Source organism: Octopus bimaculoides, chromosome 15 (genome assembly GCF_046866305.1).
Source record: "Octopus bimaculoides isolate indiv1 chromosome 15, ASM4686630v1, whole genome shotgun sequence".
NCBI classification, from domain to species: domain Eukaryota; kingdom Metazoa; phylum Mollusca; class Cephalopoda; order Octopoda; family Octopodidae; genus Octopus; species Octopus bimaculoides.
Window position 1 is genome coordinate 14,075,544 of NC_142942.1, and position 22,500 is coordinate 14,098,043.

Below are 22,500 nucleotides of genomic sequence, written 5' to 3' on the forward strand. Positions count from 1 at the left end.
ATGCCTGGCAATTAATTGGATCAAGTTTTGTATTAGCCCTTTTCCTAACTATAATGGCATCAACATGTGCTTAAGAAGTTCATTTGGCCATCATATTCGTTTGTGTTTGATTAGAGCAAGTGGCATTATCATCATCACCATCATTATCAACATCATCCTCATGATCATCATCATCATCCTCATCATCATAGTCATCATTTTAATGGCTCCTTTACCATGTTAGCATTGGTCAGGCGGGAATTTTTTCGAGGCAGATTTTCTACAGCTGGATGCCCTTCATGTTGCTAGCCCTCGCTTGTTTCCAAGTAGAGGTAATATTTCACCATCACCAGAAGGGTTTTTTCATGGAAGACCACAAAGGAACAACATTGCTTGTATGACAATGATGCTTGTTCACAATCATCAGATGATGTCAAGACGAGAGTACACACACACACACACACACACACACACACACACACACACACACACACACATACATACATATGTGAGGGGGTACTAAAAAGTTCCTGGTTTTAAGGGTATCATGAAAGGCCTGGTTGCCTGGTTGGAGGCCCAACCTTCTGTGTTCTTTTACAGGGCTTAGAAAAACTGAAGGACCGCTGTAATAAGTGTGTGAATCTGAGAGGGAAATATGTCCTCTCTGTTGGAAATGGTCAGGTGCTTGTTCTGAATGGAACCCAAGACCCTGCCATGCTGCTGCTCCCTACTGCCAGCACATCAGGATCTGTGGTTTCTTTCTTCTTTAGCCACCAACTCTTTACTCTTTTTTTTTTTTTTGTTACTTGTTTCAGTCATTTGACTGCGGCCATGCTGGGGCACTGCCTTTTAGTCGAGCAAATCGACCCCAGGACTTATTCTTTGTAAGCCTAGTACTTATTCTATCGGTCTCTTTTTGCCGAACCACTAGCTTACGGGGACATAAAGACACCAGCATCGGTTGTCAAGTGAAGTTGGGGGGACAAACACAGACACACAAACATATACACGCACACACACACACACACACACACACACACACACACACACACACACACACACACACATATATATATATATATATATATATATATATATATATATATATATACGACAGGCATCTTTCAGTTTCCGTCGACCAAATCTACTCACAAGGCTTTGGTCGGCCCAAGGCTATAGTAGAAGACACTTGCCCAAGGTGCCATGCAGTGGGACTGAACCCAGAACCATGTGGCTGGTAAGCAAGCTACTTACCACACAGCCACTCCTGCGCCAATCATTACTGACCTCATGACCTAAAAATATGCTATGAAGTCAAGAATCTCCAACACTTATGATCTAAAATAAGTCAGTCGTAATTGGTGTTTTCTTTCTTCTCTGAAGGAAACCATATTACAAAACACACACACACACACATGCACACACACAGCAGAAAATGCTGGAGACCACCTTGTATGTATGAAAGTATGAAAAAGAACTTGTTTTAAAGTGCATGTAATTATTAAATAAAAAATTTCCATCATAATTGTATATAACAACCATTCCAAGACACCAAATTAGCAAATCAATAACAGATACATCTTTTTAATTGTTCGTTTACATAAACAAATTTGATCTCAGCAAGACTTGCATCTAGTTCTCCCTCTCTCTCTCTCTCTCTCTCTCTCTCTCTCTCTCTCTCTCTCTCTCTCTCTCTCTCTCTCTCTCTTCTCTCTCTCTCTCTCTCTCTCTCTCTCTCTCTCTCTCTCTCTCTATCTATCTATCTATCTATCTATCTATCTATCTATCTATCTATCTCTCTCTTTCTTTCTATCTGTCTCTCTTTCTCTCTCTCTCTCTCTCACACACATAAATGCACATATGAATATGTGTGCAAATAAATAAAGGAAAGAGTACTCAATACACAAAGAGTACACACATGTAGTTTTTTTGCAGATAGTAACTTCCATAGTCACTTAGCACAATTTCATAAAAATGCTGATGCATTCCTAATCTTTGAGATGACCATGTCTGTATATATACGCATTTATGTATTAGTTTGGTTGTATCTGTGTGTATGTTTGTATAAATAAGTAGGGGGGGGGGTGCTTAAAAGTTCCTGGGCTTGAATAAGAGAAAATACAGGAAGATCAGTTAATTATGATTTTATTCAACATATTCCTCTTGCAGCAATCCTTCAGTTTTTCTAAACTCTGCAAAAGAACTCAGAACGTTAGGCCTTTCATGATATCTTTAAAGTCAGGAATTTTCCAGCACTCCCTTGTATGTATAGGTATGTATATATGTGCGAATATCTACATATGTGTATATTATGTATATATATTTATATCTATATATCTAACTGTATATCTATCTATCTATCTATCTATCTATTTGTGTCTATAAATCTATCTATCTATCTATCTGTGTCTATCTATCTATCTATCTATCTGTGTCTGTCTGTCTATTTATCTATGCATCTATCTATCTATCTCTCTATCTGTCAGTCTGTCTATGTATGTATGTATCTATCTATCTATCTATCTATCTATCTGTCTGTCTGTCTGTCTGTCTGTCTATCTATCTGTCTGTCTGTCTGTCTGTCTATCTATCTGTCTGTCTGTCTGTCTGTCTATCTATCTATCTATCTGTCTGTCTGTCTGTCTGTCTATCTATCTATCTGTCTGTCTGTCTGTCTGTCTATCTATCTATCTATCTATCTGTCTGTCTGTCCCTTTGTATATGTACTTAAGTATATATATATATATATATATATATATATTCATAACAACACATATATATATATATCTTTCCCTCTCTTTCTCTCTTTCTCCTCTCTCTTTCTCTCTCTCTTTCTCTCTCTCTTTCTCTCTCTCTCTCTCTCTCTCTCCTTTTCTCTATCTATCTATCTATCTATCTATCTACCTATCTATCTACCTATCTATCTCCATTTCACTCTTATATTATGTTTTCATATCATTAACATACCTAGAACATCAAAGCTGACCAGAGACCATAGATTTCCCGAACTAAATGCATCATTACACAACATTATATTACATTACAGTATTTAGTTTCAGCCATCTTGGTTCTGAGTTCAATCCCTATCAGGGTCATCTTAACCCCTCCACTTCTCTCTATGTCGACATGTAAACACCTATAACATAGTCGGATTGATTCAATCACCAATTATGTTGATCCTCTATAAAATAGAACCAGAAATCAATATTTCCCCCTCTACATAGTCTATTCCCCTTTTTCAATTTGTTGTGTTGTTGTTATTATTATTCATTATTATTATTAATAATAATAATAATAATAATATTATCATCTTACTTATCAGCATTATCATTGTTATTTTTATTATCATTGTCATCATCACCATTTTCACTATCATCATCATCATCATCATCACATCACCTCCACCACCACAATCATCACCTTCATCATCATCATCACCATCACCTCCACTATTATAACTACCATCGTCATCATCATCATCACCATCATCACCATTTTTATCATCATCATCATTTTCATGATTGTCATTATTATCATTTTTGTTGTTGTTGTTGTTTTTTTATTTGTTATATTTATTCTAAACTCCCTACACCGTGTGTTCCTTTCATCTCCTTATAAAACTGTGTAAATGTTTACAGCTTTTGTTACTGTGTGAGGAGAGTGTGTTCGCTGCATTGTGCCGTTTTATACCACATCTGTATCCCTCACCAAGCTTCGATTGATGTATTTTGATGTTGTTCTTGTTGTTGTTGTTGTTATTTAGACTCCCAAGTCAGCCCTGAATAGAGCAGACCGATGATAAAAGGCTTTCCAATTAAGACCTTCCTGTTTGTTTGTTCATTTTGGGGTGATGGAGGAGGGTACTGCTAAAATTAAATTATCCTATGTGGCCTTCCTTATTGAATTTTTCATGACAGAAAGGTGTTATTTGAGAGATTTGAGGAGGTAGTTTCAGCTGCTATTTCCAGCAGACTAGAGACCTCTATTTCCAGCTACGTAGAGACCTCTTCATTTTGTTATCACATGCTTAGCACACATTACTGTGCTAGCTCCCATTGTTTTATATATACAGGATGCAGTGAATAAACTGTCGTCTAAATTACGCAAAATTGAAAATAACACTGACATCTCGTTTTAATAGATATATTTACCAAAATTACATTAAAATATCTTGAAATACTAAAGACTAAATTTATTCAATTAAATCACCATTGGCTTCAACCTTGGCCTCCAGACGACTTCGGAATCTCCTGCAACCCTTCTGGACGGTCTCCTTGTTTAAGTTGGTGAATGCTGCCATAATCCTTGCCTTCAGTTCATCTTTGGTGTTACAAAGTGTTTTGTTGGTCTCTCGCTCAACTGTACCCCACATATAATAATCAAGGGGGTTGTAGTCTGGCAAGTTAGGTGGCCAGATACTAGGATGATGTGGTCGCAGAAACTGTCTGACAGCCATGACTGGGTTCTCCTGATTGTGTGGCATGGTGCAGAGTCCTGTTGCCAGACATAGGGTCTTCCAGCAGCCACCCTCTTGACCCACAGCAGCTCTACTTCCTCCAGGCACTTGATGTAAGTCTCTGTGTTGAGTCTGAGGCCATGTAGGAAGGTGAATGGAGGTATAATGTCACCATTACTAGTGATCACTCCAAACACCATCATGTTGACTGGATGTTTGATTTTTATCACTCTCGGTACATGTCCTCAGATTGACACCCAAACACTCTGAAATATTCGTATTGGAGCTTCTGGCACAAATGCCAAGCAGTACAGCATGTCGTTTCCAAAGTTTTGGCAGAATGAATTGTGTTGTGGTACTGTTTTTCTCACAGACGGTGCCTAACTGTCCCTACTATACTGTGTGGTCAACATATTCAAAAACAATGTGCATGCATGAAATTAAAAATATAAAATGGCAACAATTTACCCATCACACCCTGTGTGTGTGTGTGTGTCCTTTTTTTTCTCTCCTTGTTTCTTTCTGTGTTCCTTTCTGTGGAAGAGCATAGGCAATCCATAGTTCTAATTACTAGTAATTAGACTACGTATCACTGCTCACTTGTATATTTGGTAAGCCTGATGAGTTGAGAGCTGCATAACATTTTACATAATCATATGGATGTTGTACATATTGCGCAACTGACTGTACCATGTTCACATCGCAATAAAGACTCTTAACAAAATAATTATAGCAGCACCAAATAATCCATTCATTTATTTTTTATGTTTTTACACCATACTTAAGGGTCCGTTCGTCTTTGAATACTAATGGAGTTGCAGGTTACCAAACAAAAGTGAACTTCCACTCATCAATGCATTTCGTGCTATGATAATGGATTACTTAGCTGTCTGATTAGCATCATTCTGTCAAACCAATAACAGGTGCAGGCTTCACTTTGATACGCTTCAATCTTTTATGGATCCACTTCCATAAAATGCATGTGTGTATACACACACACACACACACATACATATGTATATATATATAGAGAGAGACACAGGTGTGGCTGTGTGGTTAAGAAGATTGTTTCTGAAACAAATGGTGTTAAGTTCAGTCCTTCTATTGTATCCCTATCCCAACCAAATTCTTGTAAGTGGATTTGGTAGACAGAAATTGAAAGAAGCCTGTTATATACAGCATCCAGCTGTAGAAGCTCTGCCAGATCAGATTGGAGCCTGATGCAGTCATCCGGTTCACCAGTCCTCAGTCAGATCGTCCAACCCATGCTAGCATGGAAAGCAGACGTTAAACGATGATGATGATGATATATATATTTAGTTTGTTATGATATGTGGTTTGTACCTGATGAATATGTTTGAGGTATTTCTCAGCATATGAAACTATTAGTAATATATAAAAACATGTATTGTGTCTATAAAATAATATTTATCCCTCACCAGATGGAGTACTTTTTTTTTTTGTTGATCATACCATCTTAGAACAGTGTGTTATATGTATATGTGCTGGGGTGTGTTGTGTGTATGTGTGTGTTTGTTTTGAAAGATTCCTGATGTGAAATCATGTGTTAAAACAGATATTGTTAATTGTTATATTGTGGGATGGAGAGTCACTGAAGAGGTCACAGGTGTGTGACAAAAAAAGATTTCCAGACAAAGGACACTAAAATAAAAATAATAATAAAGCTGACGCAAAGAAATGTGTGAGTGTGTGTGTGTGTATAGTTGTCTATCTATCTATCTCTCTATCTTTGTTTGTTGGTTTCTTTTGTTTATCCTTGTGTTGACACCATGTGGTAGTTGTAGATTAATGTCACAGTCTCAATGTTACATGAGTAGTGTCATTCATTCCCAATATTCTGCAAAAACATGTCTGGCCTTGGGGAAATATTACCTTGCTTGGTAAAAAAAAAAAAGGTGAGGTTTAGTGACAGAAAGGAAATCCTATTTCAATGAACTCCACCCGACCCATGGAAACACATGAAAGAGAAAGAGGGGGCATAAAAATGATAATCATAGTAGTAGTGGTGGTGGTGGTGATGAGGAGGAGGAAAAGTTTCTAATATAGGCACAAAGCCTGAAATTTGCAAGCAGTGGTGGTGGTGGTGCAAGGGGGGGGGGGTTTAGTCAATTATGTTAACTCTAATAGCTGGCCGGTAGCATATTTCATTGGCCCTGGAGGGGTAATAGGCAAAATTGACCTCAGCAGCATTTGAACCCAGGATGCAAAAGTACCAGACCAGATGCCTTAAGGCATTTGGTCCATTTCTGGACTACCATTTCTTTCACATTCCATTGCCCTAAGAATGATGATGATGATGATGATGATGATGATGATGATGATGATGATGATGATGATGATGATGATGATGATGATGATGATGACGACGACGATGATGATGATGATGATGATGATGACGACGACGATGATGATGATGATGATGACGACGATGATGATGGGGGGGGGGGGGGGGGGGTAATGATGGCAACAATAACAACAACAACAACATACATAATGATAATATTACTATTAATAATAATAATTAGGAGAAGAGGAATATCCATGACCAAATGCAAAATGTTTGGCCTTCATTCTTTTGTTTACGGTGCTTAATGTTTCCTTTTGGTATGCATGGCCTCCTATGTAGGTTAATTGCTATAATCATCTCCTCATCTCCATAACAATTAAGGTAAAATATCTTGATTGGGATCGATAAATTAATTGTACGGTTACCATGTTAACAAAATTGGCCGTGTTTATAATCGTAGTAATAATAATGATAATAACAATAATAATAATAATAATAATAATAACGATGATGATGATGATAATGGTGATGATGATTGTTCCGCTATTCCCTAGGTTTTAATAAATTGATTGATTTATCAGCAAGCCGCTCTCTAATACAGAGATATTGGCAATGCCACATGCATGCATATGTATCTATATATATGTGTATATGTATATATATGTGTGTGTGTGTGTGTGTGTGTGTGTAATATCATAATTTACATGGCTAGTGTATTAAATTTAGGTTATGATACGATCCAGAATGGCTCTATTTATCTTTCCTCACAAAAACATCCAAACATTATGACATGTCTGTTACAGATCATAGCCAAGTAGTGATGGTGGTGGTGGTGGTGGTGGTGGTGGTGGTGGTGGTGGTGGTGGTTGTGGTGGTGGTGGTGGAGATGGTGGTGGTTGTGGTGGTGGTGGTGGTGGTGGAGATGGTGGTGGTTGTGGTGGTGGTGGTGGTGGTGGTGGTGGTGGTGATGGTGGTGGTTGTGGTGGTGGTGGTGGTGGTAGCAGCAGGGGGGAGACATAAGGAGAGGAAGGAGGAGGAGGGAATGGAGAGAGAGAGAGAGAGAGAGAGATTGGTCTCCCCCGCCACCACCCCTGTTGTCCACTGAATCATTTGTATGCTGTTGTTGTTGGGTAGCCCTCATTGCCCCATCCCTGCGCCTACCCTCTCCCCCATACCGCTGAGGTCAGCCCTGATTGAGAAGACCCAGCTTTGTTCCATATTGCTCGTCGGATCATCCCGGAGTGAAGAAAAGAAAGGAAAAGTAAAACAAAAGGAAGATCTTGGGAATATGCAGCGATTCTCTCAGCGCATATCAAATTCTATGGAGAGCTAATTTCTTGGCAGCAGCTGTAAGATGGTGGCGGTGGTGGTGTTAATGTTGGTGATGTTCGTGGTGGTGGCAGTGACAGCGGCAGTGTTGGTGGTGGTGGTGGTGGTGATGGTGGTGGCATCAATGGTGGTGGTGGTGTTGGAAGCAGTTGTTGTTGTTGCTGTGGTGGTGGTGGTGGTGGTGTCAGTGGTGGTGGTGGTGGTGGTAGCAGTGGTGGCAGTGTTGGAAGTTGTTGTTGGTGGTGGTGGTAGTGGTGGTGGTGGTGGTGGTGGCAGTAGTGATGGCAGTGGTGGTGACAGTGTTGGAAGTGCTTCTTCTTGTTGCTGTGATGGTGGTGGTAGTTGTTGTGGTAGTGGTGGTGGTGGCAGTAGTGATGGTAGCGGTGGTGACAGTGTTGGAAGTTGTTGTGTTGGTGATGGAGGTGGTGATGGCAGTGGAGGTGGTTGTTGTTGTTGTTGTTGTTGTTGTTGTGGTGGTGGTGGTGACTGAATTGGTGGCAGTGACAGTGGCTGTTGGAGGCGATTGTTGTCGTGGTGGTGATGGTGGTGAAAGCAGAGGTAGTTGTTGTTGTGGTGATGATGATGGTGGTGGTGGTGTTCGTCGTCGTCGTCGTCGTCATCGTCGTGGTGAAAGTTGGAGGTAGGAGCATCGATTGATTGATTAATTAAATACAGATGAAAGAGGAGTTCTTCAAAGGAGTCACAGAGTGACAGAGATGCAGTTGTACTTAAGGAATGTTGTTGCTGGGTGGGGGGAGTTGCGGAGAATATATATCCTGCTTTTATTTGATACCTTTCACTAGTTTCAATGTATTTGGATGATGGCCATGCTGTAGCAGCACTAGCGTAGCTGTGTGGTTTAGAAACTTGCTTCCCAACCATAAGGTCCTGGGTTCAGTTACCCCCCCCCCCGCCTCCGCATGGCACCTTAGGCACGTATCTTCCACTCGAGCCCTGGGCCAGCTTAAGCCTGCAAGTGGATTTGGTAGACTGAAACCAAAAGATGAACATGATGAACATGACAATGATGATGATGACAACGACGATGATGATGATGATGACGATGATGTTGATGATGACATGGATGATGACAATGACGATGATGACGATGATGATGACAAGTGATGATAATGATGACAATGATGACAATGACAGGGATGACGATGATGATGACGACAACAGTGATGGTAATGATGACGATGACAACAACAGGGATGACAATGATTATGATGATGACAATGATGATGATGACAATGATGATGATGACACTGACGATGACAACAATGATGATGATGATGACAATGACAGGGATGACGATGATGATGATGATGATGATAACAATGATGATAATGATGACGATGACGACAACAGGGATGACAATGATTATGATGATGATGATGTATAACACACATGAAGAAGTGTATTTATTTTATTGTTTTCTTATAGTCAACTTGTATCTAAATTTTGTAGTAGTGGTGAGCTTGTTGTGGTTGTTATTGTCATTGTTGCTGCTACTACTACAACTAACTGCTCTTCTGATATCTGTCTGGCTCATACATTAATCTCATGATCTGTGCATTAGACATGCAAATCCTTTGTCTTGAAAACAAAAGGTCAGAACAAACTTGCAATGAAATTCTTTTGACCAATTTTTAAGCCTTTGTCATGAAACATCCAGGCTGTCTTTTGTCTCCATTTATTTTTCTTCAAGATAAAATAACTTAGTTATCACTTTAACTAACATTTCGCTTCATAATTTTTATGAAATATACGAACAAAGTACAGTAATGCTGTAATAATAATTTCTACGCATTGATAAACATCTTTTTATCACATCTTTCTTAAGAACAATCCCGATCGTGCTGTCTCTAAGATTTTCTTCAAAGGGTGTGTAGCTTTTTACATTAATCAGGCTTGGATTTGAGTTACTAACAAAACAAAATGTAATAATAATAATAATAGTAATAATAATAATAATAATAATAACAATAATATTAGTAGTAATAATAATAATAATGATAATAACAATAATATTAGTAGTCATAATAATAATAATAATAATAATAATAATAATAATAACAATAATATTATTAGTCATAATAATAATAATAATAATAATAATAATAATAATAATGGTGGTGATGATGATAATAGCAAAGATAGTAATAATAAAAATAATGATGATGATGATGATGATGATAATTTGAGAAAGAGAGATAAAATGGTAGAGTCATTAAGGTATTGTTTTACTGCCTTAAGGGTAGATAAGTTTAAACCCACTGCTGGGGTTATTGTTTTTTGTTTTTTTTTTATTTATTTATCCTTTTCGTTTCTTTGTTGCAAGAAAGAGTCTTAATTGTCTGATGGAAACATTTTTTTAAAAGAATATTATGTGTTAAAAGACTAGAAGACTAACATTCTGCAAAGATGGAAATTTATCTTTCTTCTTTTTAATGCTATGAAAACTAGACTTTTGGTCCTTTCTGGTCTTATGAAAGGATAAACTAGAACTAAATCCCATAAAAGCTTGTGTATAACATGCTACCATGTCAAATACATGTCCTGATATGGCATCCCTAAATTGACCTAAATATCCATTTCAGTGATATGGTTGAATATTTCTAGATTGATATTGTATGATAGGTGTGAGAGGCTGGATCTGGTTGGTTTGAACAAAGAATGAGTAGAATATTTGTGCCTAGTTTAACCCATTAGCATATAAACCAGCTATATCCAGCCAAAATATTCGAACCTGTTTTATGTTCAAACCAGGACAGTTATAATTACCAATGCAAGAACATGTATCATACATCAAAATGAAGCTGGTCCTCTGTGGATCACATCCCTACTTCTCAACATAGTCACCGTTTCTCTCAATAGCAATGTTTCGCCAAATTTAGCACTTTCAAACTATCATATCTTTGGTGCCACGAAAGAGGGTTTGAGAGGCGAACATTATTCCAGTGACGAGAGAAACGGTGACTATGTTGAGAAGTAGGGATGTGATCCACAGAGGACCAGCTTCATTTTGATGTATGATGGGCTGTGACTGCTGAGGACATGCGTAAGCTCGCAAAGAATGAAGCCAGTATGCTCCGCTGGATGTGTAATGTAAATGTGCATACCCGTCAGAGTGTAAGTATCTTGAGAGAAAAGCTGAACATAAGAAGCGTCAGTAGTGGTGTGCAAGAGAGATGATTGCACTGGTTTGGACATGTGGTGAGAATGAATGAGGATAGCTGCGTGAAAAAGTGCCACTCCCTAACAGTTAAGGAAGACCTGGGCTGAGGTGGTGAGGCAAGACCTTCGAACATTGGGCCTCACCGAGGCGATGACTACTGACCGAGACCTTTGGAAATGTGCTGTGCGTGAGAAGACCCGGCAAGCCAAGTGAGATCGTTGCCAGTGCCCCTGGACTGGCTCTTGTGCGGGTGGCACATAAGATGTACCATCCTGAGCGTGACCGTTGCCAGTACCGCCTGACTGGCCTTGTAGGGTTTTCGAGCGAGATCGTTGCCAGTACCCCTGGACTGGCTCTTGTGCGGGTGGCACATAAAAGACACCATTTCGAGCATGGCCATTTTTGTGCGGGTGACACATAAAAGCACCCACTACACTCTCTGAGTGGTTGGCGTTAGGAAGGGCATCCAGCTGTAGAAACTCTGCCAAATTAGATTGGAGCCTGGTGTAGCCATCCGGAGGCACCAGTCCTCAGTCAAATCGTCCAACCCATGCTAGCATGGAAAGCGGACCTTAAACGATGATGATGATGATGATGATATATGTTCCTGTGTTGGTAATTATACCTATCCTAAACAAAACGGCATTACTTCTTGACTCACCCTCGTACATATATGATGTGCGTGTGTATGTGTGTGCATGTGTCAGAGAGATGGGCTTCTTCAGTTTCTGTCTACCAATTTTGCTCACAAGGTGTTACTTAACTCATAACATTAATATATAGGACATTAACCAACAACATCTACTCTGTAGGACTGAACCTATAACCAGCCGGTTCCAGAGCAAACCTCTCAACCTACAGAGCCATACTTTTACTCTTTTACTCTTTTACTTGTTTCAATCATTTGACTGCGGCCATGCTGGAGCACCACCTTTAGTCGAGCAAATCGACCCCAGGACTTATTCTTTGGAAGCCTAGTACTTATTCTACCGGTCTCTTTTGCCGAACCGCTAAGTTACGGGGACGTAAACACACCAGCATCGGTTGTCAAGTGATGTTGGGGGGACAAACACAGGCACACAAACATATACACACACGCATAAATACACACACACACACACACACACACATATATATATATATATATATATATATATATATATTTATATATATATATATAAAAGATAATAAGAGTGAAAAAACTACAGAAGGCTTGTGTTACATGGTTAAAGTATATATTTAAATTATGTCAGAAAAATGTTAGAAAAATGTTATAAAATCTTTTTGGTATATAAACATTGTATTTTGAGAAATAACCGGTTCCGTGTTGTCTTTTCAAATTTCTCTACTTCATTGTAACGTGTTCGCTCCAGACGGGCTTCTTTTCAGTTTCTGTCTACCAAATCCACTCACAAGGCTTTGGTCGGCCCTAGGCTATAGTGGAAGACACTTGCCCAAGGTGCCACGCAGTGGGACTGAACCCGGAACCATGTGGTTGGTAAGCAAGCTACTTACCACACAACCACTCCTGTGCCTTTGCTAAAAAGAGGATTTAAAAAAAAAAACTTTTAAAATAGTGAAGCTTTATTACATTATTAATAAAAGTGGGTGGAGGAAAAACCTTTGCATGTATTATATGTAGCATTAATTTCAATTATGATTTTGGTGAAGAAAAAGTGTATGTTATCTATGCAGTATTACGGTACTTAAAAGTTATAATCCATAACCACAACATTTTTGATATTTTCATTATTTTCTTAACTCTATAATGCCTGTTGTTAATAATTCTTAATGCTTCAAATATTACGCTCTTATGGGAAGGAAACAACAAAATTGAAAGCTTGGATGAGTTCTAAGGATTCTGGATTCTTTATGTTTAAACAACGTTTATTGCATGAAAGCAATTATAATAGCAGGCGCTGTTGTTGTTACAGAATTATTAACATTTCAATAGTTCATGTATGTGTGTGTGTGTGTGTGTGAGAGAGAGAGAGAAAGAGAGAGGGAGAGAGTGATTTATTTCAAACATACGCTCTACCGTTAAATTAGCTGAAAATGGCTGATAAATATTCTTTTTCCTTGCATATTGGTAATTTTGGCTTTCTCTGATCATCTCATAGAATTCATTTGAAGGAACTCAAGTTATTGTCAATTATTGAGAATAGATGCTTAAAAAGGATTAAAACATAGAATGGTCCCCAAATTATGGAATATTTACATTGTTTCGTTTTTGTTTTCTTCGGAAATTAATCAAAGAAAGAGAGAGACAGAGAGGGGAGTAATGCCCAAGACCGTTGCCAGTTTTTTTCTCCTAGAATGATAAGAGAGATGTATATGAGGCTCAGATATCTTTGGTGGAGAGGAAAACAAAATTGTTGTTGGTCAGTTTCATAAAATGTTAAATCAACTGGTCATCTTTAGGGGGAAAATATCTCTAGAAAATGAAGGAAAATTTTGAGGGTTGCTGTTGGTCTATTGGTTTATCAACAGATTGTCTTTAGGGGGCAAAAAAACCACTAGAGGGGAAAGGAAAATTTGGAGGGTTGCTGTTCAAAGAAAGAGAGGAAATGTGAAAATAAACTTAGTGTGGGAATCTAGGAAGGGAAATACGGTAATGCTAGTGGTGAGTTGGGGCCTCAACTCCTGGTGGAGTTAGATAGAATTCGTTGAGGCAGATTTCCTATGGCTGACTGCTCATCCAGTCACCCAACCCTCCTCTGTTTCTAAGCTCAGAAATGGTATTTTTCCTCATGGTTGGACACGTTTTCACAGAAGACTCGAAACAATTGACACGACTCGTGTGATGGTGACTCTTGTTTGTGATTATTGCACAATATCAAAACAGAGAGACACAAACAAATACATGTACATATATATATATATATATATATATATATATATATATATATATACATGGTGTCCACAAAGTCTGGCTACATGGAGTAAATAAAATCATAACTTAAACAATTAAATATAAGAAATAATAATTTCTTAAAGTATGTGTTAATCCCCATGTACCCAGACTTTGTGGACACCCTGTATATATTATATATATATATATATATATATATATAATGTATATGTATATATGTATGTATATATATATATGTATTTATTATTTATACATCTTTGTTTTTAAATACATGTGAACAGGACTAAAATAAACAAAACTTTATGCAGAAGTATTAAAACCTAATTTTTTTAAATATAAAAATTACCAAAATGGTCAAAAATAATTCCGAAACACAAAGACTTAAGAAAAAAATATTAGATATATATATATAATTATATTAATCAAAAGGACACACTAATGTGTCTGTCTGCTAGAAAAGAAACTCAAAACCCTAATTTAGACCACCTGAAAAATTAACACTGAAAATATGAGAATCTATATATATATATCTGTATAGATATTCACTTCTGAATATTTTGCTCCTGATAAATATATATATATGTATGTATATTAAAAGAATGATTGAATTTTTCACCAAGTCTGTAAAAGAAAAAAATATATATATATAAAAACACAAAAGAAGAAGAAAAAAAAACTAAACCTTTCTTTTCTATTAACTTTTACAGCAAGATAAACAGATGAGCCCTGAACAGTATATGTGCAATTTAGAACCACTTCCAATATATGCCAAAGTTATTGGACATCTTCCTGTGGAATCGAAGGCCGTTCTTACTTTTTCAAATGAAACCTTAACGTCAGTCGCAATGACAAAGTCCACATCACACATCGTGGTTTTAGCAGGAACTTCTAATGGACATTTGAAAAAGGTCAGTAATAACAAGCAGTCTCTTCCTTTCCTTCTTTCTTTCTGTCTTTTTCTCTCTCTCTCTTTCTTTCTTTGTATCGTTATTTCTTTCTATCTATCTTCTTTTTCTTTTTCCTTTATTATTCTCTGTTTGAATTTAAGCTCAAATTGTTGCTGTTGCTATTGTTATTCATTTGGTCCTCAAGCCAGCTATGTAATTAATATCTAATTAAGATCTCTCCTGAAAGACAATCCAGCGAAGCCCACTCCATCTGTTTCAAATAGTTAATCTAATTTATCTCTCGGTTTTAAAATAAAGCATGAGATTTGAGGAAGATTGCCTGCTATTTCTAGCACCTCAAGCAACCATGCAAGCATCTTCTTTGTTGATCATAAGTTATTGTTGTAGTGTGGAGGTGCAATGGCCCAGTGGTTAAGACACCGGACTTGCGGTCATAGGATCGCGGTTTCGATTCCCAGACCGAGCGTTGTGAGTGTTTATTGAGCGAAAACACCTAAAGCTCCACGAGGCTCCAGCAGGGGATGGTGGAGAACCCTGCTGTACTCTTCCACCACAACTTTCTCTCACTCTTACTTCCTGTTTCTGTTGTATCTGTAATTCAAAGGGCCAGCCTTGTCACACTGTGTCACGCGGAATATCCCCAAGAACTACGTTAAGGGTACACGTGTCTGTGGAGTGCTCAGCCACTTGCACATTAATTTCACGAGCAGGCTGTTCCGTTGATCGGATCGACTGGAACCCTTGAAGTCGTTAGCGACGGAGTGCCAACACACACATTGTTGTAGTTTCCATGAAGGTGGTGAGTTGACAAAATCATTGGAGTATTGGAAAATTGTTTTGCAGTGTTTGTCCCAGAACTTTATATTCTGAGTTCAAATCCTGCCAGAGTCAACCTAGTCTTTCATCTTTCCTATATGAATATAGAAGTGGCTGTGTGGTAAGTAGCTTGCTTACCAGCCACTTGGTATAAAATCTAATCCATCCTTCTTTCATTAGATGGGAGAGTGAGACTCGAGAAAGATTAAGCTGCTATTTCTTGTAGGATAAGCAATCTTGTGGCACGGTGGAATTGAACCTGCAACCACATGATTATAAAACAAACTTCTTAACCATACAGCCATATTCAATTCATGGAAATATTTATTTTATCAAAATAAGATTTCAAACCAAACTAAATCAAAATATATATAAAAAAAAAAGCTCCAACTTAAATTCCAATTAATTACAAGAATATTTTAAACCATGTGGCATCACCATGTGGTTTTAAATATCTACATAACTAACTTTTAGAATGCAATGAAAATTTCCTATATTCTTGCTGCCCCACCCAAACTATCCCTGCCGGCCTTTTTTTCTCATTTTCAATACTAAAATCGGTGTCACTTCTGTATTTGAGTTTGTCATATGTTCACACATTATCTCTCTCTCTCTCTCACTCTCTCTCTCTTTTTTTCTCTCTCTCTCTCTCTTTTTTTCTCTCTATCTCTCTCTCTCCCTCTCTCTCTTTTTCTCTCTCTCTCTCTCAGTCAGTCAGTCTGGTGGTCCTTTTCTTTTTTTTGTCTTTGTCTCCACTCTTTATGTATCTATCCATATATCATATATCTAGCCATCTGGGGACTTTTTTTATTGTTTTTTTGTTGTTGTTTATGCTTTACTCTAGCTCTTTGTAACTCTTTTTTCTTCTCTTCCTTTTCCATCTGTTTATCCATCTATTTATGTATGTATCTATCCATCCATCTATCTACCTACCTATCTATTTATCTACCTATCTATCTATCTATCTATCTATCTATCTATCTATCTATCTATCTATCTATCTATCTATCTATCTATCTGTCTATCTATTTATCTATCTATCTTTCTTCTATCTATCTATCTATCTTTCTTCTATCTATCTATCTATCATTCTTTCTATCTATCTATCTATCTAGCTATCTATCTACCAACCACTTTTGTTTTTTTTTTCTGCTTTGTTTTCGACCCCCTCGAAAAGAAAAACTCTACATTTGTATTTTGTCCCCTCTGTGTTGAGCCCTGTGTGGCTAATAAAGAAATCTATGTATCTATCTATCTCATTCCCTTTATATATAGATGTATATACATGCGAGTGTGTGTTATGTATACACATACACATACTATATGTGTGAGTGTATTATATACATACACACACACACACACACATGTATATATACACATACACCCATATATACCCTGTCCCTTCTTTCTCACTATCAATTATTCAAAAGAACTAAAAGATAAGCGTTTTGGCAATTTGGCAATGGACAAAACAGAACGACAGTGATGGGGGATATAAGTTACCAAATTCCCTCAACCGGTCGTCTGGTATCCTGTTGACTCAGCTATCAGGATGCTCCCACCCATGCTAGTTTAAAGAAATGCTTATAAGTAGGGGAGGAAACAGGGGAGACATGCAGAAACCATTTACATAATTTTTCTTTCTGTTGGAACGAGGATCTGTTTTTAATAGCTTAGATTAATAAACAGCTTTGTTAGTTTATTAGATAACCAAAGTGCAGACAAGACGTGGTACAAAAAAGAAAGCAAAAAAAAAGCAACATTTTGTGTCTTTAGATACATTACGTGTGTTTGTTTGTGTTTTTGATTCATTTGCATATATATACATACACATATATCCATGTGTGTGTGTGTATGCATATCCATATATATGTATATGTTTATGTGTGTGTGTGTGAGAGAGAAAGAGAGAGAGTGAATGGCTTAATGGTTAGGGTGCTGCACTTATGATCTAGCAATCACGATTTCAATTCCTTGTCCAGGTGGTGCATTGTGTTCTTCAGCAAAACTTCATTTCACATTGCTCTGCGATCCCTCCAATGCCAGACACATCGCACACTGTGCACCTGTTCATGCAACTTTTATTTGATGGAGAGATTGTGAAGCTAATGTGAAGCATGGTCATTTGATCATTATAAACAAATGTTAATACAGTTCTATGTTTTAGAGATGTGGAATTATGTACATTATTTACATTATTTACATTTGATGGATATTTGTCCTCATCTTGTTTGTTGTTTACACAACGTTTCACCCAGTCTTTGCCACCCAGTCTGGGAATTGAACCTACAACCTAGCCTACCTACCATGCCCCATGCCATACGCCTTCACACACAAACTCACACACACACAAACACACACACACACGAACACACATGCAGCCCCCCACCTCACCCCTCAGTAGCTCCTGTGCCAGTGGAATGTAAAAAGCACCATCTGAACTTGGCCAATGGCAATGCCGCCTGACTGGCTCCCATGCCGGTAGCACGTAAAAAAGCACCCACTACACTCTCAGAGTGGTTGGCATTAGGAAGGGCATCCAGCTGTAGTAAGATTGCCAGATCAGATTGGAGCTTGGTGTGGCCTCCTGGCTTGCCAGTCTCCAGTCAAACCATCCAACCCATGCCAACATGGAAAACAGACATTAAACAATGATGATGATGATGATGTATATATATATATATATATATATATACAAAGGGTTTCCGTTTACCAAATCCCCTCACAACACTTTGATTGCCCTGGGGTGATAAAAGAAGACATTTGACCAAAGCGTCACAGGGTGGGATGGAACCTGAAAACATGTGGTTGGAAAGCTAACTACTCAACTCTAGGAACAAAACAACAAAAAAAAAACAAACAAAGAGCTGCAATTACTTTGACAGGGATGAAATTTAACAGGGTTGACATGCTTTAAATTACACAAACCTAAAAACAAAAACCTTCAACAGAGTCTCTGGCACACAAACCCCCCCCCCCCAAAAAAAAAACCAGTAGTAATAATAAAAATGATAATGATGATGATGATGATAATAATAATAAGAATAAAATGAAAATAAAATTTAAGAAGAAAAAAAATGCATACCTTGCAACTGACATAGTGTTATGGTGTTTACCATTCTCATTAGATTTACCATTATGCAAAACAGATTATTAATCTTTGATATGCTGAGATAATCTCATGTCAAAAGTATGAAAAATTTCTCTCCCCACACACTCTCCATTTCTTCACTCTCTCTCTCTCTCTCTCTCTCTACTCTTCTCTTTCTCTCTCTCTCTCTCTTTTCTCTCTTTGTCTTGTTCTCCCTTTTGTTCTCTCTTCCTTGCTCTCTCTCTCTTTTCCTCTCTGTCTCTCATTCCCCCTGTCAGTTTTGTTCCTCTCTCTCTCTCTCTCTCTCTCTCTTTTTCTCAGTCTTTTTCTTTCTCGGTCCCCCTCCCCCTCTCCCCTTACACGTTTTCGCTCTGGCTTGCTCTCTCTCCTCCCCTCTCCCTCTCCCTATCTTTCCCTCCCTCTCTCTTCTCTCTCCATCCTCCAAGCACCTCTATCTCCATTTCATCTCTCTCTCTCTCCCTCTCTCTCTCTCCCTCTCTTTTCTAATCACCCAGAACTAAAGATATTGATTTCTCACTGGCTACCATTAATTATATTTGCCTTTGTAACATAATTTCTCAGCTCTTAGAGTCCTCAACAAATTGTTCACATCATGGCAGATCAAATTCTTGAAAATCAATTCCATGAGCATCAGTTACTCTGCTAAAATGTCATTAACAGACAGATCAAAACCAGAACTTCTTCCACATGCTGCCAGAGATAAATTTCAAGAGCGTAGCTGCTCTGATAAGCTATTATAGTCTGTAGATTTTTATCTATCCTTTTTATCATCGTCATCATCGCTGTCGTCTTCACCACCACCACCACCACCACCATCATCATCATCATCACCACCACTAACATTATTATCATCGTCATCATCATCATCATCATCGTCATCATCATCATCATCATCACCATTATCACCATAATCACAATCATTATCAGCATCATCATCATAACCATCATCATGATCATCATCACCACTATCATTGTACTCACCGTCATCATCTGCAGCAGCAACACCATTATCGTCATCACTATTATTACCACCACCACCACCACCACCACCACCATCACCATCATCATCATCACCGCTATCACCACCAAAACCACCACCACCACCACCACCACCGTTATTATTTTATTTTATTTTATTTATTTTTTGTTTTTTTACTGTTATTAGAATTTTCTAGATTGAATGCAACACCATAGCAGAGGTATAGAATTTCTATGCATTTCCTTCAAACAAAAAACAAATTGTCGATTATAATGAATTCTGATTTTATAAACTATCAGGCCATGTATTATCATCATCATTATTATCATCATCATCATTATTATCATTATCACTATTATTATTATTATTATTATTATTATTCAATTTCTACCTTGAGTGCATAGATCTTGTAAGATTTCTACATACCGATAGCTTGTAAAGAATGCTGATCTCCATAATCTGCTGGTCCTCTTCTTTCTCTTGTCATTCCTCCTCCACCTCCTCCTCCTTATCATCATCATCACCATCATCATCACCATCATTATTATCATTATTATTATTATTATTATTATTATTATTATTAACAACAGCAGAGATTGTTATCATCACTTGATCATCTGTTCATGCTACAATGGGTTGGACAGGTTTACCTCCACACACTCACACACTCACACACACACACACACACACACACACACACACACACAGCAGATCTCCACTTCTCTTGGTTCGTCGACATTTTTTTATCTCTGAGTTCCAGCATCCTGAGCATTCCACAGACACCTGTTATCTTTTAGATTGAATCAGCTGAACAATGAGTTCAAATCACATCGAGATCAAATTTACCTTTCATCCTTGTGGGGGTTGATAACAAATACTGCAAGCAATTTGTATCCCCCCCCCCCCCGCCGTAAAACACCTTAGGTGTGAATGGAGCATGGACCAGCGTGGAGTATGGACATTAAACGATGACAATAATGGTGATGATGATGATGGTAATGATGATTATGGTGGTGGTAAAGAGGAGGGGGAAGAGGTGGAAGACAAATTTAAATCCTACAACCTGAAAAACATTTGGCTTTTGCAGTTTGGTGGTAGGTGAGCTTCATTCAGTCATGTACTAGGAGCCTTTCCAGGTGTAAGAGTTACTTGTTATTGCTGAGGAAACTGGAATTTTATAATTAGTTGTAGGTGCTCTTCACCATTTCATTTGTTATTCTAGAACTTAAGGCGGTGAGCTGGCAGGATCGTGAGCATGCCGGGCAAAATGCTTAGTGGTGTTTCATTTGTCTTGACGTTCTGAGTTCAAATTCCACCGAGGTCGACTTTGCTTTTCATCCTTTCAGGGTCAATAAATTAAGTGCCAGTTGCGTATTGGTGTCCATTTAAACGACTTGGGCCCCCTCCCCAAAAATGTTGGACCTTGTACCTAGAGTAGAAAAGAATATTGCCAAGTGTAAGGGGGTGAGCTGTCAGAAACGGTAGCACGCCGGGCGAAATGCTTAGTGTTATTTCGTCTGTCTTTATGTTCTGAGTTCAAATTCCGCCGAGGTCGACTTTGCCTTTCATCCTTTCAGGGTCGATAAATTAAGTACCAGTTACACACTGAGGTCGATGTAATCGACTTAAACCCTTTGTCTGTCCTTGTTTGTCTTTTCATGTGCCTGTAATTTACTACTATCTATTCAGGTACCTGTAATTTACTAGCGTCTATTCTGCCCTATCCGCTTCCTTACAAATACGTAGTCGTGTAGACAAAACCCGCAAGGGACAGAAATGTTAATGAGTTGCATATATTAAAATATTTAGATTTATCTCTCTTAGTTTGTTATGCAATGGAGTTATCTCCCTTAATACTTTTTTTCCTCTTTCCTTTTAAATCTTTTTATGGGTTTTTTTCTCTTGGTTCAAGTACTGCTTTGGGTATAATATTTTTGCCTTTTATTCTTCCTTGGGGACTAAATTAATTGACTAGAACCGTTCAACTAACATTTACGGCTGCGTGCCACAGTTAGAAAAATCAATAATTTGGAAGCAAAATTGAAATTTTGAAGGCAATTTTATTTTTTTTATCCTTATTCAAAAAAAAAAAAAACTGTTATCACAATACGTTTTTTCCTCTTTTTCGGTGTAATTGTGATTAAAAATTATAAACACCAGATTAAACATAAAATTTACACAACACACACACACACACACACAAACACACACATATATATGTATATATACATATATATATAACTGTTTTCAGTCATTGAATTGCGGCCATGCTAAGGCATCGCCTTGGAACGTTTGGGCTAATACCCCGCTCCCGCCACCAGTGCCTTTTAAAATCTGGCATTTATTTTATCGGTCTTTATGCCAAACAGCTTGGTTTTGAGATGTAAGCGAACCAACACCGGTTGTTAATCGATGGAAGTGAGTTAAGGCAAAGACGAAACATATATACAACAAGCTTCCACTCAATTTCCATCTACCGAATTCATTCACAGGGCATTGGTCTGCCCGAGGCTTTCGTAGAAGACACTAGTTATACTGACGTGGAAATCACAATTTTAAG

At 37.9% G+C, this 22,500-nt stretch overlaps 1 protein-coding gene across 11 annotated transcripts in view; it reads left to right on the top strand.

Annotated features, from left to right (window-relative positions):
* The window catches only part of LOC106873239 (plexin-B), a 287,941-nt gene that overhangs the window by 176,119 nt on the left and 89,322 nt on the right, over positions 1 to 22,500 (top strand). For all 11 annotated transcript variants that reach the window (XM_089363453.1, XM_089363460.1, XM_089363462.1 and 8 more), the window contains exon 5: positions 14,833 to 15,033. In XM_089363453.1, coding sequence (XP_089219579.1) covers positions 14,833 to 15,033 — 201 coding nt within the window. The remainder of the gene's footprint in view (positions 1 to 14,832; positions 15,034 to 22,500) is intronic.